We start from the raw sequence: 13,714 nt of genomic DNA, 5'->3' as shown, positions 1-13,714 counted from the left end.
AGTGAAAAATCAGTCTCTACCTCTTTGCATAAAAAAAATACATAGACTGGGAGTGATAGCATAGGATTGTCCAGTTTGCTTGTTCTTTTGGGGGCTTTTCAGGTTCACATAAAATGTAATTTTGCTTTATGATCTAATTCTTTTTCTATATCCCTAGAAAAGGGTGTGATGACTTTATCTAGTGCTCTGCTTTCTTTTTTCTTTACCAAAAAAAAAAGTGCCAAATACACATAGTCTATTCAAACAAAATTCAGCAATTTTATTCATCTATTAGTGGGAGATATCCATCAGTCTTATACTTTCTTCCTTTCTAATTTTCAGATGTATATCACCAACACAGTAAAAGCCAGAGGAACAAGGCTTGCAAAACCTGTTCTGTGCTTGGGCTTAATGTGCTTGGCTTTCCTTACTGGAATCAACAGAGTAGCAGAATATCGAAATCACTGGTCAGATGTAATAGCAGGATTTATAATTGGAATATCTATAGCAGTATTTTTGGTAAGTGTGTATCTGTGTCACATATGGTTGAAAAAAATCAGTGTGTAACTTTGTATCTCTTAAAATACTGGTAGTCTTGACTTTTAAGACAACTAAGTGATAAAAGAGATGTCTCTAATTATTGTTTTTAATTAATTATCCGTTTCCTTAGTTATATTTACATACACTCAGATATGTGAAGTCAAGAAAGGACTGATCAAATGATCTCTTTTGACTTCCTTATGAACCAGATTGTAGCATTTCAACCAATAGTTTTTTGCATCAAGCCCCACTTGAAGCAAGTGTATATCCTTCAGACTAGCATCTAGTTATGATTTCATATATAAAGTATTAAATTCAGTGTAGTGATACCTACACTGATCAAAGAATAAGTAGCATTTCTTTTCCAGCTTTAAAGTAACTATTGAATTTCTTTCATGCTAATTCAGGTTTACACTGAAATTTTATGTTATTCTGGATCAAAAAAATCATTGTTTAGCCTTTTTCTGTTCTGGAACTGTGTTCCAAAACCAGATTGTTAGTCACAGTTCACAATGACTAGTGTCTATGTCAGAAATCTGCCACTGATCTATTAATCACCTTCACTGATAACTTCAGTGCAAGAATATGGCACGGAATAGTCACTGCTGTTTACTGCGTGCAAGTTTGTCTGCCTGGCAGCTTGTAATAGTACTAAATATACCTTTGAATTTTTTCCCCATGAAAACATTTTTGAGCTTGATTCTTGAATCTCAAGATTCTTGGATCTGAAAACTTGGCTCAGGTGAGAACTCTCACAGGGATGGCTGAGGTGGGTGTTTTCACTCCTCTGAGAAATGTGAGGGCAGCTTTACGTCTCCCTTAAAATATACCTGCTCGCACTTCCAAACATTCCCTTCCACACAAGGTGTCTAGGACTTGTATTTGGTTGTTCATTTTTAAGAATTTTTTCCATTCTGTTTGTGCCCCTAAAGTCACAAAGGAAGGCAGAATAGAAATCGGTCCCAGCTTTTTTTTCTTATATTTTGTGATCTATATTGCATAAACTCCTTTGAGTTGCATGACATCAAATTTAGTTGTGTTTTGAAGAAAATACAATGGGCAAACATTGCTGCTCAGCCGAGTGTCTTAATTAGTAGAAACACTAACAAACTGGTATATATCACATTACTAAATCCCTGTGTGAGAGTCACTGCTGCCCTGAGCAGGTTTAGAGTTTAGTTCAAACTTGGGGGTGGTCCTTGCCTTGTTCTCCCTTTCTCACTCTCCATTTGAGAAAGTCTTTGCTGGTCAAAACTTAGATGGTACTGGCCCTTCATAGGAATTTAAGGTTATTGCCATATTCTGCTGTACATGCTCTGGACATCTATTCATGACATTGCTAATAATTGGTATACTATTATTCAGATCTGGTAATGGATTTGCTTTTAGATATGAGGGGGTTTTGGTTCTCAGATGATGCATGTAACAACAAATTGGTTGAAAATCTTTTGTCTCAAAATATTAATTAAGGATTTTCTGTAAAACCTCTGTAAAACTTCACTTTTCTGTGTTTCAACTGTAAGCTGTGACTAAAGCTGGTGTCAGTTCTGCCTAATTATGGATGTCAGGATCAAAGCGCAAAAAAATGAGTTGTTCCTTAGCTATTCTGTTTATCTTCTAAACCCTTCTAGGTTGTTTGTGTGGTAAATAACTTCAGAGGACGTCAGCCAGAACATGAACATTCTCATATGGATAATCTGGCCCAGATGCCCATGATCAGCATACCCCGAGTAGAAAGCCCTTTAGAAAAGGTAATGTCTGACTTTTTAAAAAACAATTAAATAAAATGTAGCTTTCCTGGAAGGATGATCCCAAACTATCTTGACAAGAGTGCCAAGGTAATCAGATTTAAAGTAGAGTGGCACATGGCAGTCAAGGAGAAATAAGGGAAGAATTAATCCAGAGACAATCCTTGGGAGACTTCATGTCACCTCCAAGAACAATTGCTACATATCAGTCCAATTTACTGCTGTAGCCACTGCTAAGTCCATGGAGTCAGGCTGAGTAGGTCTGAGGCCCACTTCCCCTGTGTTCTTCAAGTAATTTTAACGCTTTGGCTGAGAGTCCGTAGAGCTTGAAGTGCTTAGGAAGAAAATCTAACCCTGAGCCCAAGGGTTTATGCAATTCAGGTACGACTGGCATTATTCTATTTCTTCAGGGTATGTCCTCAGGCTAGTGTAGAGCATGGGATGCAGTCCCTTCTGGATCAGCTGTGGGACTTTTATCATCAGGCATGTGCTAGCCCCAGGACAGGGTACCCACTTGAAAATGCTGGGAATCTGACACCTGCGCTAGCAGGGCAAACAGCTTAACCTGATAGTAATAGAGAGTAACATGGGTCATATAGTAACTGCACAAAAGCCATGATCTCTTGCCAAAGCAAATGGGATTTTGGACTAGGACAGGCTACTGATAGTCTCCTGGGTATGCCAAGACTGTTTGCATGAGTAAGTATCGCGATGTGTTTAAAATTTATTTTAGTTTCCTGTAATAAAAAATTATGGTTTTTGAAGATGATGTTATACTATGTAAGTGTTAGGTAAGATTATGTCTAAACAATTTTATGAGCAAGCAAGCACTGAAATAGACAGTATAACCAAATAAAGAAAACATTTTAGGCATTTTTACCATGGAGAAAGTTTGAACTACTAATGTGAAGTTTGAAAGCAGTCCTACTTTTTCTAATGACTCTATTTGTCATTATTTCTTAAAATCTCCTGTGTTATGCCCATGTTTGAAGATAGTAAACAATTCTAAACTGGATAGGGCACCAAAAGTATGTTTCTATGGCATTCTTTTAAATCCAAATTACTCCTGACATTATTTTCATATTAAGCATAAGAAGAAATGCTTTTAACCACTTCCCAGTTTGTCTTAGTCACTTGGAAGTGGTGGAAGTTGTCCTTCAGTAAGCAGTGCTGCTAGCCCTGGGTTTGTTATTCCTTTCCTTGAAGGGAAAGAAAGATTTCTTTTCAGAATGATCTAACATGCCTTTTTGAACCAAATGTGTCTAAGCTACTTCTCCTGATATGTTGTCATAAGGAGGTCAGAGTCTCATTTGCTTGAGCAAGCATTTAGATGATGAATGTGTATCTTCAAAATAATCCATTCAGTAAACTTTCTGTAAAATGTCAAAACAAAACAAGATGTCAGTTGGCCTAGGACATACCACATTAATAAGAACATGTCTTATTTACATGCTAGGCTCTCCTGCAGTAGAAGCCATTTTGGCAGTTCAAAAGCCATCATAGGTAATAAATGTACATTCTCTGGCTGTTGAAATTTTTAATTTATTTCTGGGGATAAAGACCTCATGTTAACATAGCGTTTCTACCTGATTTGACGCCCTCTTGCTCATGACGAACAATGTTCTTTTCCTGAAGCTTGGCCTAGGCAAGATTGAGATGTTGTGGGGAAAGCTATAGGAGAGTGTGCAAGGGTGGTGGCAGGCATGATGTTTGCTCTGCTTGAGGATGACCTCTACCATTTGTGAATTGCCTAGGACTCTATTATATGAATGAGCTTCTTTCCTTCTGAACCCATATTCCTATGGCAGTAGAGGGTAGCTGTTTGCTGTCATGGAACTTCTCTCTAGATGATGAAATTGGGGACTATCCACAGGGTGTTTACATGTGGTGAGATCTCAGTGTATGGGTTCATCTTTGTCTATGTTGCAAAGCCTTTCTCCTTTCCAGACAGAGAAGATGAGATGGGAGGATGATAACATGGAGACTTTGCTATTTGTTGGGAAATGCTTTCTTCTGTTTCCACTCTCAGAAAGTTTAAATTTGAATTAGCAAATAATTGATGAAGAAGGTACTTACATGTGAGTGCTTTAGGTGTTGAGTTTTTGTGGATTTTTTTTTTTAATGTTTAGTCTAAAGTTTTAGATAGAAGCCAGACCCTGTTAAAAAAAAGGCACTAAGAATAATACTTACATGGAACTAAGGTCTAAATTGAACCATCTCAATTAACTACCATCACTACAAGAATGATTAACTTAGTCTTTACTTTTTAACTCCCTTCTTATTTTACATCCTTTGTTCTCCTCTGGAGAGAGAGGGGTGCTAAATAATGTGTGTGCTACTTGCCTTTGCCTGCTTTAGCCACGTGCAAGTTACTTTTCACTACATTTCAGTTAGGGCTGTTCTAGTTTCCTATTCTGAATGCACATACATTTACATTTGGCTTATTTTAAATCTGTTTTTCCTTGTTCTTAGACTGCAAGCTCCTGTGCCAGTATTAAAGACAGTTTACTGTCAGAAATTAGCTACTAAGAGTAGCACAAATCCTGACTGACTGAAGTTATCATGGGCTAAGGCAGTGCTAGCATGAAGCAATGGAACTCTGTTATTGGTATTTAAAAATAATAACTATATGGGTATCTGGGAGTGAGCTGTCTTAAAGAATTATTTAATTAGAAATGACTACCAGATGGGACCTCACTTATTGCAATTTTGTTATAAATTCACCCGTAAATGATTAAGCACGTGGTATATCACACAGACCTGGAAGCACCTTATTTTTGTGTTTCCAGATCTGCTACTTGCTATTCCAGTGCTTTTTCCTGCTGGACGACGAATGCTCTTGGCATGCTTGGCATGTTCTCTGCGCTGCCACTGTCTGAGTTTTGGTGGAGGTCAAGAGCTACATTTGAAGTGTACTTAAATAGGAATATGTGTACTTGTAATATTCTGAATTGAGCTGCTGCTGGTTAATGACAAGGGTAGATCACTGTTTGCATGACACTTCTGTTTAATTGTGGTATATGCAGATGATTAAGCTGTTCTGCATGGGTACCCACTTCTCACACACTCAAATGAGCCATAGTTGCAGTCTCCTTGAAGAACCCTTGCCAGAGCTGGCTCAGCAATGCAGACTTATTGCTTTCACCTTAACTACATTCATCCTCAAAATTAATGGAAAGAATGAAAGCCAAGAAACCTCATCACTCACTCCTCTGCTCCTTTTTCTCTCCTGTCTCTGACCTTCTTCATCTCTTACAAGACAATTCGTGTTTCAGTTGGCTGGCACTCTCTTACAGAGAGGAGGCTCTCTTCCTACCACAGTCAAGGTTAGGGAGTCCTGTTCTTTTGCAAGAGTTACTGGGAAATAGCAGTATTCTGAGTGGTACCTAGAAGAGTTTAAATTTCAGCTTCATACATTGCAGTCATAAACTATTTTTTCTGTTTCAGGGGAGACTGACATTATTTCATGCTAAAGTCACCTGAAACTGGCCAGGGCTTATACAGGGCTCATACACATCTTGTAGTAGCTGCTGACTCTCCTAGCTTTTTTATTTTTTTTTAAATAAGCATTCTAGCTTTGAAAAAATCAAATACAAAGGGGGATATGGAGCATTTTAGTACTAATTGAAGCAGTAGATGGAATACTGAGGCAAGAGATTTTAGAAGGAAGTGTTGGGTTAGGAGAGGCACTGTGGTTCATCTCCTGTGGGATGAGATTATTACCGTGTCTGATCATCAGTGCTTTCTGTAGTGGTTCAATATTACTTATTTGCACAGTGGGTTCTTTGCAGTGCTGTCTTTGACAGCTAAGCTGCATTTATCCCCAAAGTCTCTGCTTGGCATTCCTTCATAGTGCTACTTGTGTCCCCAGAGTCACCGATCCTTGTTACAATGAGGTTTCTTATACTCCACCCATAGGACTGACTCTCCAGCATGACTGTGAACTAGAAACAGATAGTTTAGGGTGTTTCCCCCCACTTTTGACGTTTTAATGGTGATAAGTATTTGGAATTCCTCTCATAATATGTGACATTCTTGTTGCCTATCATACCAATTGCTAGTGACTATTAGGGTTAATTTTCTCAAAAAACTCTTTGAGTTTGACACTGTAATTCTTGTCCTATTGTGTATGTGCCAAAGGTAATGGTGGTGATAAAACGTTTTAACAATAGTAAGTATAGGTATTACAATGGATTCTGATAGTATTTTAAGACTGGGGAAGAGTTCCCCTTCTATTTTTAAGGTATAAAGTTTTTTCTACTTACTCCATCTTGATTATTTACAAGACATAGAACAGCTGCTTCACAGTGTCAGAAAAGGGTATTTTTAATTTTAATTCTCAGTGTTACTGCTTTTTCCTTGGTCTTAAGCATTTTGGTACTAAGAAGTCTTTCATTGCTATGTGCACTTGTGTGCACACAGCATGGCCTAGGGCATCCAGTCTGATCCCTGGGGCTCTCCAGGGAGACTGATCACCTGTCACTGAATTCACAGGCTAAAAACAAAACACGAAGATGTTTTAGCTTATCATACTGTGGGCAAATGGGGGAGAAGTTTTGTGTATATTCCCATTGCTTCAAAATATTTTAGTTGAGAAGTATCCAAAAACTGTTGTGCTTGATGTCCAAAAGTGTACACAGGTCTCCGTACAGTGTTTTAGTACATGTATGTGTATCTCCAGGATGGCTTGACTAGAGTCCATGTGCTCACATTAGCTTATAGGCAGGTTTTCAGATTTCTGTGGTCATAATGGTTCCCTTGATAACACAGTATGTTAAAGGAGATATAATACAACATTGTTTCACACACAGAAACACATACCCAGGAGAGGCAGCTCATAGAAGACCATAAGCAATTTTGTTTCAATGTCAAGCATTTGCACTTGCACTTAGGTCCTACTCTAGTGCTTAAATTTACTTCTGGGGGATTGTACAAGAATGCAAACTGTGATCACCACATCTAATATTCAGATAAAATAATGCTTAAACATAGGAAATGGAACAATATATTCATTGTGACCTCCTCAAATATATGTGTTGTAGGTGTTACAGAATCAAGGTATTAGTAACAATCAAGAAGATCCTTTGCAATGAAACTCCCTCAAAGCATGCATCATTAGGTTCTTCTCTTGGATATCAGGAATGGACCGTTTTGAACATCTTCATATAAGTCAATAAACGTATGTGTGCAAGAGCACACATAAGTGTGTGTGGAATTGAAGCAAAGGCAGTGTGGCAGCAGTGTTCCATGCAGGTCTGCAATGTTTTAAGTGGGGAATTTCACTTGAACTCATTCTTTTCTCTAAAAATGAGATTCATCCAGTAAAAGCATAAAATATATTTGTTGACCCAGAGAACTGTATGATAACATTATTATTGCTGTATGATAAATTATCATTTGCCTCAACTACTACAGTAGTATTTTTCTGTTTCTTTTAACAAACTACTGTGTGAAGGACTACAAACCATTTTTCGAATTCCTGTTTTCAAAAAGGGAAAAGTCTTTTTTGGGATGACTATTTTTTAATATTTCTAACTGTATTCATGAGAGCAGAACAAAAAAATTTCAGGTAAAAAATATTTCATATATGTAATGAAAACGGCAAACCACAAAAAAGTCGTTATGGCTTTTTTTCAATGCTTTAATGTTATAGAATTGCTTATAAACAGAAATTAATTAAAATCTTAACAGAAGATATATAGGTATGGATCATTTCCCCCCAGAAACCTGCACTCAAGGCTTAGCCTTTAGCTTTCATTTTTCTGTTAGTGGTGTGAGAGCGCAGTTACGAAGCATGCTTTGTTCATGGAGTGCTGACACCAAGCTGATACTGTCAATTTAGAATGAACAATACAAAAGCTGGCGTGCCTGTCTGTGAAACTGCTGTTGTTGAGCAGACCCTCAGCATATTCTAATTCTTTTGATTACTGTAGGGAAAATAATTTCCCATGGAGTTGGAGAAGCTGAGGTCTTGTGCATGGTTTTTTGCTTGTCTCCTGCATCTGCGTGAATCTGCTGACAGTGGTTAGTATCTCACACTGAACTTTGTCACAGTAAATCTAGCAGAAGTAAAGAGCATAGTAAGAGAGTTGAAATGCACTTATTCAAGAGGGATGCTGTTCGTTTATTTTTTTTCCCGTAAAGAGTCTCAGCAAACTTATTTGTACTTTTGCCTGAGACGATAACATAGGAAAATGCATGAATACCCAGACAGTTGCATGAATCTGTATCAGTGATTCTTGCCATCAGCAAGTGATTAATTTTGACCTAGTTATGCATCACCCTGCTGAGTGCATTGGAAATGAATTGACGAGCCTTCACTAGGGTCCAAATCAATAGGTCTGCAATCAGTAGCTTAGCAGTTCTCTCTGAGGGTTTATTGAGGAAGGGGGATTTTCTTCTGTGGTGTTATATCCCATGCTCTGCATGTCCTTCCAAGGATGGTGACCTGCTCATTTTGGAAGTATAGCTGGCAGGAGTGTGAACCACATTCTCCTTTCCTAAGTAATAGTTACCCAGTCCTGAATTAATGCCACATGAAAGAGCATTTGGTTCTCTGCGTCACAGACAAATGTGTGTCGCTTAAAGAAAGGGATAGCATGTAGCAGGACTTCAAAGAATTGATTAGATTAAATAACAAGGAATTTTTTTTCCTCCAATTCCTCATTTTTAAACCATCTTACTTATCAACAAAGTGAATAGTTTTAGACTGATGCTAGTTTAATTTGACAGGATAATTTTCAGGTCTAAATAAGGAAAAATAAAGTAAATACTGTGAAGAAAATGTCATATTAGCCACACAGCAGCTACAGAGTCATTGAGGTTGCCCAATGTATCGTCTTTCCTGTACTGAAAGCAGAAAATGGCCAGCCAACTAAAATGCTTTGAAATGTTAATGTTTTGTTTTCTAATTAGGAATCTAATTTTACTTTGATTCTGCAGAATTGAAATCTGGAAACAATGATATTTTCCAATATTGTTTACTGAAAACATCTTCACAGAAAGGTGCACGCTGATTCATTTTTTTTTCTAATGCTTCTTAAAAAATCTGCTGGCTATGGTTTAATCATTGTTATTTATTTAAAATATATTCATTTTATTTGGAGAAGAATGTACGTAGATGCTTACTATTTGGTGGTGTTCTCTTATGAAAGCTGTCATAAAATACAGCAAGAACATTGCTAGAGCTAAGATGCATATTATAGGGCAGGGGAAAGAGAGCTCCTCCTCCTGGACACTGTACAGTTATGGCACAGTGAGAGAGGGAGCAAAGCTGCCAGCCTTGTTTGGGGAGGGGGGGAACAAGAGGTAGCTCTCGTGTGCTTCTACTCAGGGTACTTCTAAATTCCTTTCTGTAATGTGAAAATCAAAGATGCCTGCCCCCCCCCCCCCAAACTGAGAGACAAATATCCAGACAGTTTAAAGAACTGACAAGTCCAAACTTGTGTGGTGGCCACTGTTTCTCTCCAGCACTTTCTATGGTGAGTGGTAAGGGATTTTCTGAAGGACTTGGAACAACTTCCCCTAGCAAAAAAAGGGACATCTATCTATCCCACTCTCCATGAGTTATCTACATCCCCCCCTCTCCTCTTCAGCTTACACCTCTTCTCTTCTGACTTTGGTCAGCTCCAGGAGGGGAGGTGATGAGAGAAATCTGTAGTGCTTTGCATGGTATTATTTCCCTCTGTGCATTTTTGTGCTGGGGAACAAACGTGGTTTAGCATCAAGATTCCCTTTATTAATTTTATACATTGCATGTTTTATAAAAAATGGTGGCAGTCTAAGGTACTGTGTGCCTAAAGGGAACATACAGTTCCTTTGGATCCTGCACATCACGGTGCAGTTAAGTCTTCAACTAACAAACATTTGCAGAGGCACTTGCTTAGGTTAGAGCATGAAAAAATAGCAAAGCTCTTTGGGATGCTGTAGTTTTACTGTGTAGAGTCACACATAGTATATTCACATTCTAATACACATCTTCATCTTCGTAAGAATCGTCCTGTTGAAGGAAAGTGGAGAATAACATTTGAAATGGAGAGGACACTGTAGTGATTCTGAAAAAGAAATTTTGAATGAGTTCTCAATTGCTGAATGCAATTTTGTTGTAGCATTTCGCTACTTGATTCTATGCCACCGAGCTCATGGGGAGCAATTAATCTTTAAAAAAATGCAACATTAAAATTGTATTAACACTGAAATAGAATATTATAATCTGTCAGAAACTGTCATTTTAATTTCTAGGAATTTTGCTTTAAATTATGAATAAGATAGCAATAAAAGTACAGCTAACTCAGTTATTCACATTGTTACTTAATTTTGAAAAGCCCATCTAAAACTAAAATATTGTAGAACCATCGCACCTAATTACTTTGTTCAGCATACTTACATATCCAGTCTTTCAGCGATTAACAAAGAGTTGCTATGGGAGTGAGTGAGAACGCTGCAGTGAAAACCAGTTTCATTTACATCATCCTGCAATAGTCTCCAAGCATAAGGCTGTCCCTAAAGTACCAGAGGCAAAAATTTTCACAGTGGTGACTGATGTCTGTCTGTGTGGTTTCTGGGTTTTTATCTGTTTGTTTTTCCTTTAACTCGTAGAACCACATCACGGCCTTTGCAGAAGTCACATGATGTTGACGCTGATGTATATTCACTCCATTGGACTTCATCTCTTTTCACAGCCCACACACGATAATTGCAGTGTATCAAAAATAAGAAATTTTTAGAAGTCTTATTTCTGACTTGATTTTTACATCTTTAAAATTATACCAACATTTTGAAGAATTCTTAAATATTAGAATGTCACTTTACTTTCTAGCAAAAATAGTAACTGTTTACTTTTTGATGGAATGGGACAAACTGAGCACTAATTACATTTATCTGACAATACCCTCTATTTTGGCTTCTCATTGTTTTTAATGGTTCATGTACCTATTCCAACAGTACTTCATATTTTGATTTTACTTTGATTTTTAAAGTCTACATTTTTAATTCAGCATGAACTTGTTTCCATTTGAGGCAATTTCAGTGTATAAAAAATAGACAAATATTATGTTCTGTATGAAAATGCTTTTTGCACATTGTATTACGCTGTATTCCATGTAAGATATCATTCAAACAGTATGTTATATGTAAGAATGGTGCTTCTGCTTTTGAAGAGAAAAAAAAATGCCAATTTTTACTGTAATAAGTATTGTATAATAATTAAAAGTTTATTTATTTGGGTATTTTCCTGACATAATTGTAGTTGAATTGTTGTTTTGTAGTTCTTGAATGTCTTGGATGATATATATGTATCTAGGTTAAGAGAAATGAAAATAATATAGAAAGTTTGATCATTGATATATTCTTTATTACTAATGATACCCCATGAAAGGTTAAGGGCTCCATTCTTAGCTCAGCATGTCTGATGGGAAGCCGTATTACTCATAAGTCGTTTAAACAAATTGTTCAAGGAAGGCTGCATCTTCTCGTATTTGTTGTACACCCTGATATTATGCTGGGAGAATGGGTGCTAAGATAAGAAGAGGGTCACTGGCTTAGTGAGAAAAATGCATATGAGTTTCTACTTTCCATTTTCATGTTGGAGCACTCATGGAAAAAACAAAATGGCTTCATTAATTTTCTTCAGCCTAAAGGACCAGAACAGGCAGACTTTCTCTCTACAAATCTTTCTATCTCTGTTTGTGTTTCAGGGCCATATTATTGCAAAAAAATCCTCGGTCAGTCTGTGCAGTGTTGATGAATTGATTTTTCTTCAACATCAGGCAATGTTATATCTCTGTTATTGCTGTGAATAGTCAAATTGAGACTCCTCTTCAAAAGACAGCCTCACTGACGATTCATAGTGAAGTTGTCCTACAAAAACTGAGCACTAAATGGATCTGAATATTGTAGATGCTGAAGATGCGCTTAACATCTGCCAGAAAGTTTTCCTCTGGCAACAGCTGATACCACACTAGCACTATAGACACATTGAGAATAGTAATGTTCAGTACAGGCTGTTGAACAGTCTAGGCCTTAAATTTTCCATAATTCAGTGTATTTCCTGTGCATTAATGATTGTTAGAAGATGTTTGAAACATAAGGCTGTAGAACCAGGTATATATTTTCTGTGATGAATTTTAATGCATTCACACATAGTCATCCAGGTAACACCTACTTTTTACTTTTTATTTTAACCTCTGCTTTCTCTAAAATACAGCTACTGAACTAGCGCTTGGCAAATGGGGCAAGGCCAAGTCACTTTAGAGTGCAGTATCTCCCAAAGTCATTGTGCTAAGCTGAGAATTAGAGAATAAAGGAATACATCAATGGGGACAAAAATCCTAGAATAGAGCCCTTAGCTACAACAATGTTACTTAGGTGATTGAAAATCCACCTTTATTAGACTATCAACTGTGTTTACGAATTGTAGTAGGTTAAAGTTTGTATCACCATGTTAGGCACACTTACCCTTCTCTTAGTCTACCTATGTAGGGTCCAAGGTACTAATGATATCTCTGTGTGCAGATTTAAATGAAATCTTCACTCATTTTTGCATGGTAGCAAACCTGCATTTTTATATCTGATTTATAAGATTACCAAGAGATTCTTTTATGTTAAAAGAGATGACTCTTTTTCAGTGTACTGTATATCATCAGCTTGTAACTGGTCTCTTTCTCTCTCAGGATCTTTCCCAGTCAAATATTTGGGTTAAATTTATCATATCTCCATGAACCAGCAGTGAGAAAACAAAAAGAGAGACGCTCTGCTGTATAATGTATTTTTAAATAAAATAATTTTTCATTCATCTGTAGTGTATTTTTTTTAGATATCTGCTGTAGATATATTTTGGTCGATAGTGTGCATATAATGAAATGATGATTTTAAGTCAGCTGCATTTGATGATATATTTTCACAATTAACCAGGAATCCCCACAGTTAACTACCTTCCCTTAGATGTGGTTCTGGTGAAATTGAAAAGCAGGAAAGGAAGAGCTGTGTTGCAGAAGAGTCCACAGCCTGTTGGTAAAGGAATGTCCCCAGGATGTGGACCAGCTAAGCTCCAGACCCTACTTTGACTGATTTTTCAGAAGTGGCAAGAATTTACCTCTCCCACACCTGTACCTCTCCACTGCTCTGGAACTTGGGCCTTCGCTTTTCCATTGTGGACCCGAAAATGCTTTCAGTAGGAACAGTTTGCCAAAACAAAAGTAAGTTGGCATTTTCTGACTAAAATAGCTTTTTGGTGGTTGCTTTTAAAAAAAATGCCAGTGAGGAGCCTATGACAAACAAGCATCATCCCTCATTCAGGGAATATTCTGGTACAGAGTGGTTCCTAATAAAAACACTGTTGTTGAAGCATTTCAGTGCTTTTGAATGCAGCTGGTTTTCTGATCCTTGTGGACCTTTTCTATGTGTCCTTCAGTGACACAGCTCCATTCTATTTATAAATGAGATGTTTA

General features: G+C 37.3%; 1 protein-coding gene across 3 annotated transcripts in view; it reads left to right on the top strand.

The window, feature by feature from the left end:
- PLPPR5 (phospholipid phosphatase related 5) overlaps positions 1-13,714 on the top strand; it is an 86,095-nt gene that overhangs the window by 33,434 nt on the left and 38,947 nt on the right. Inside the window, exons 4-6 of one of the 3 annotated variants that reach the window (XM_069789335.1) lie at positions 322-498; positions 2,151-2,270; positions 10,866-13,059. In XM_069789335.1, the coding sequence (XP_069645436.1) occupies positions 322-498; positions 2,151-2,270; positions 10,866-10,898 (330 nt within the window). In that variant the 3' untranslated portion in view covers positions 10,899-13,059. The other 2 variants (XM_069789334.1, XM_069789333.1) reach the window with 2 other exon arrangements.

Source organism: Haliaeetus albicilla, chromosome 8, assembly GCF_947461875.1.
Source record: "Haliaeetus albicilla chromosome 8, bHalAlb1.1, whole genome shotgun sequence".
NCBI lineage: Eukaryota > Metazoa > Chordata > Aves > Accipitriformes > Accipitridae > Haliaeetus > Haliaeetus albicilla.
Note: the sequence above shows the minus strand (reverse complement) of the source record. Positions and strands in the feature narration are given on the sequence as shown.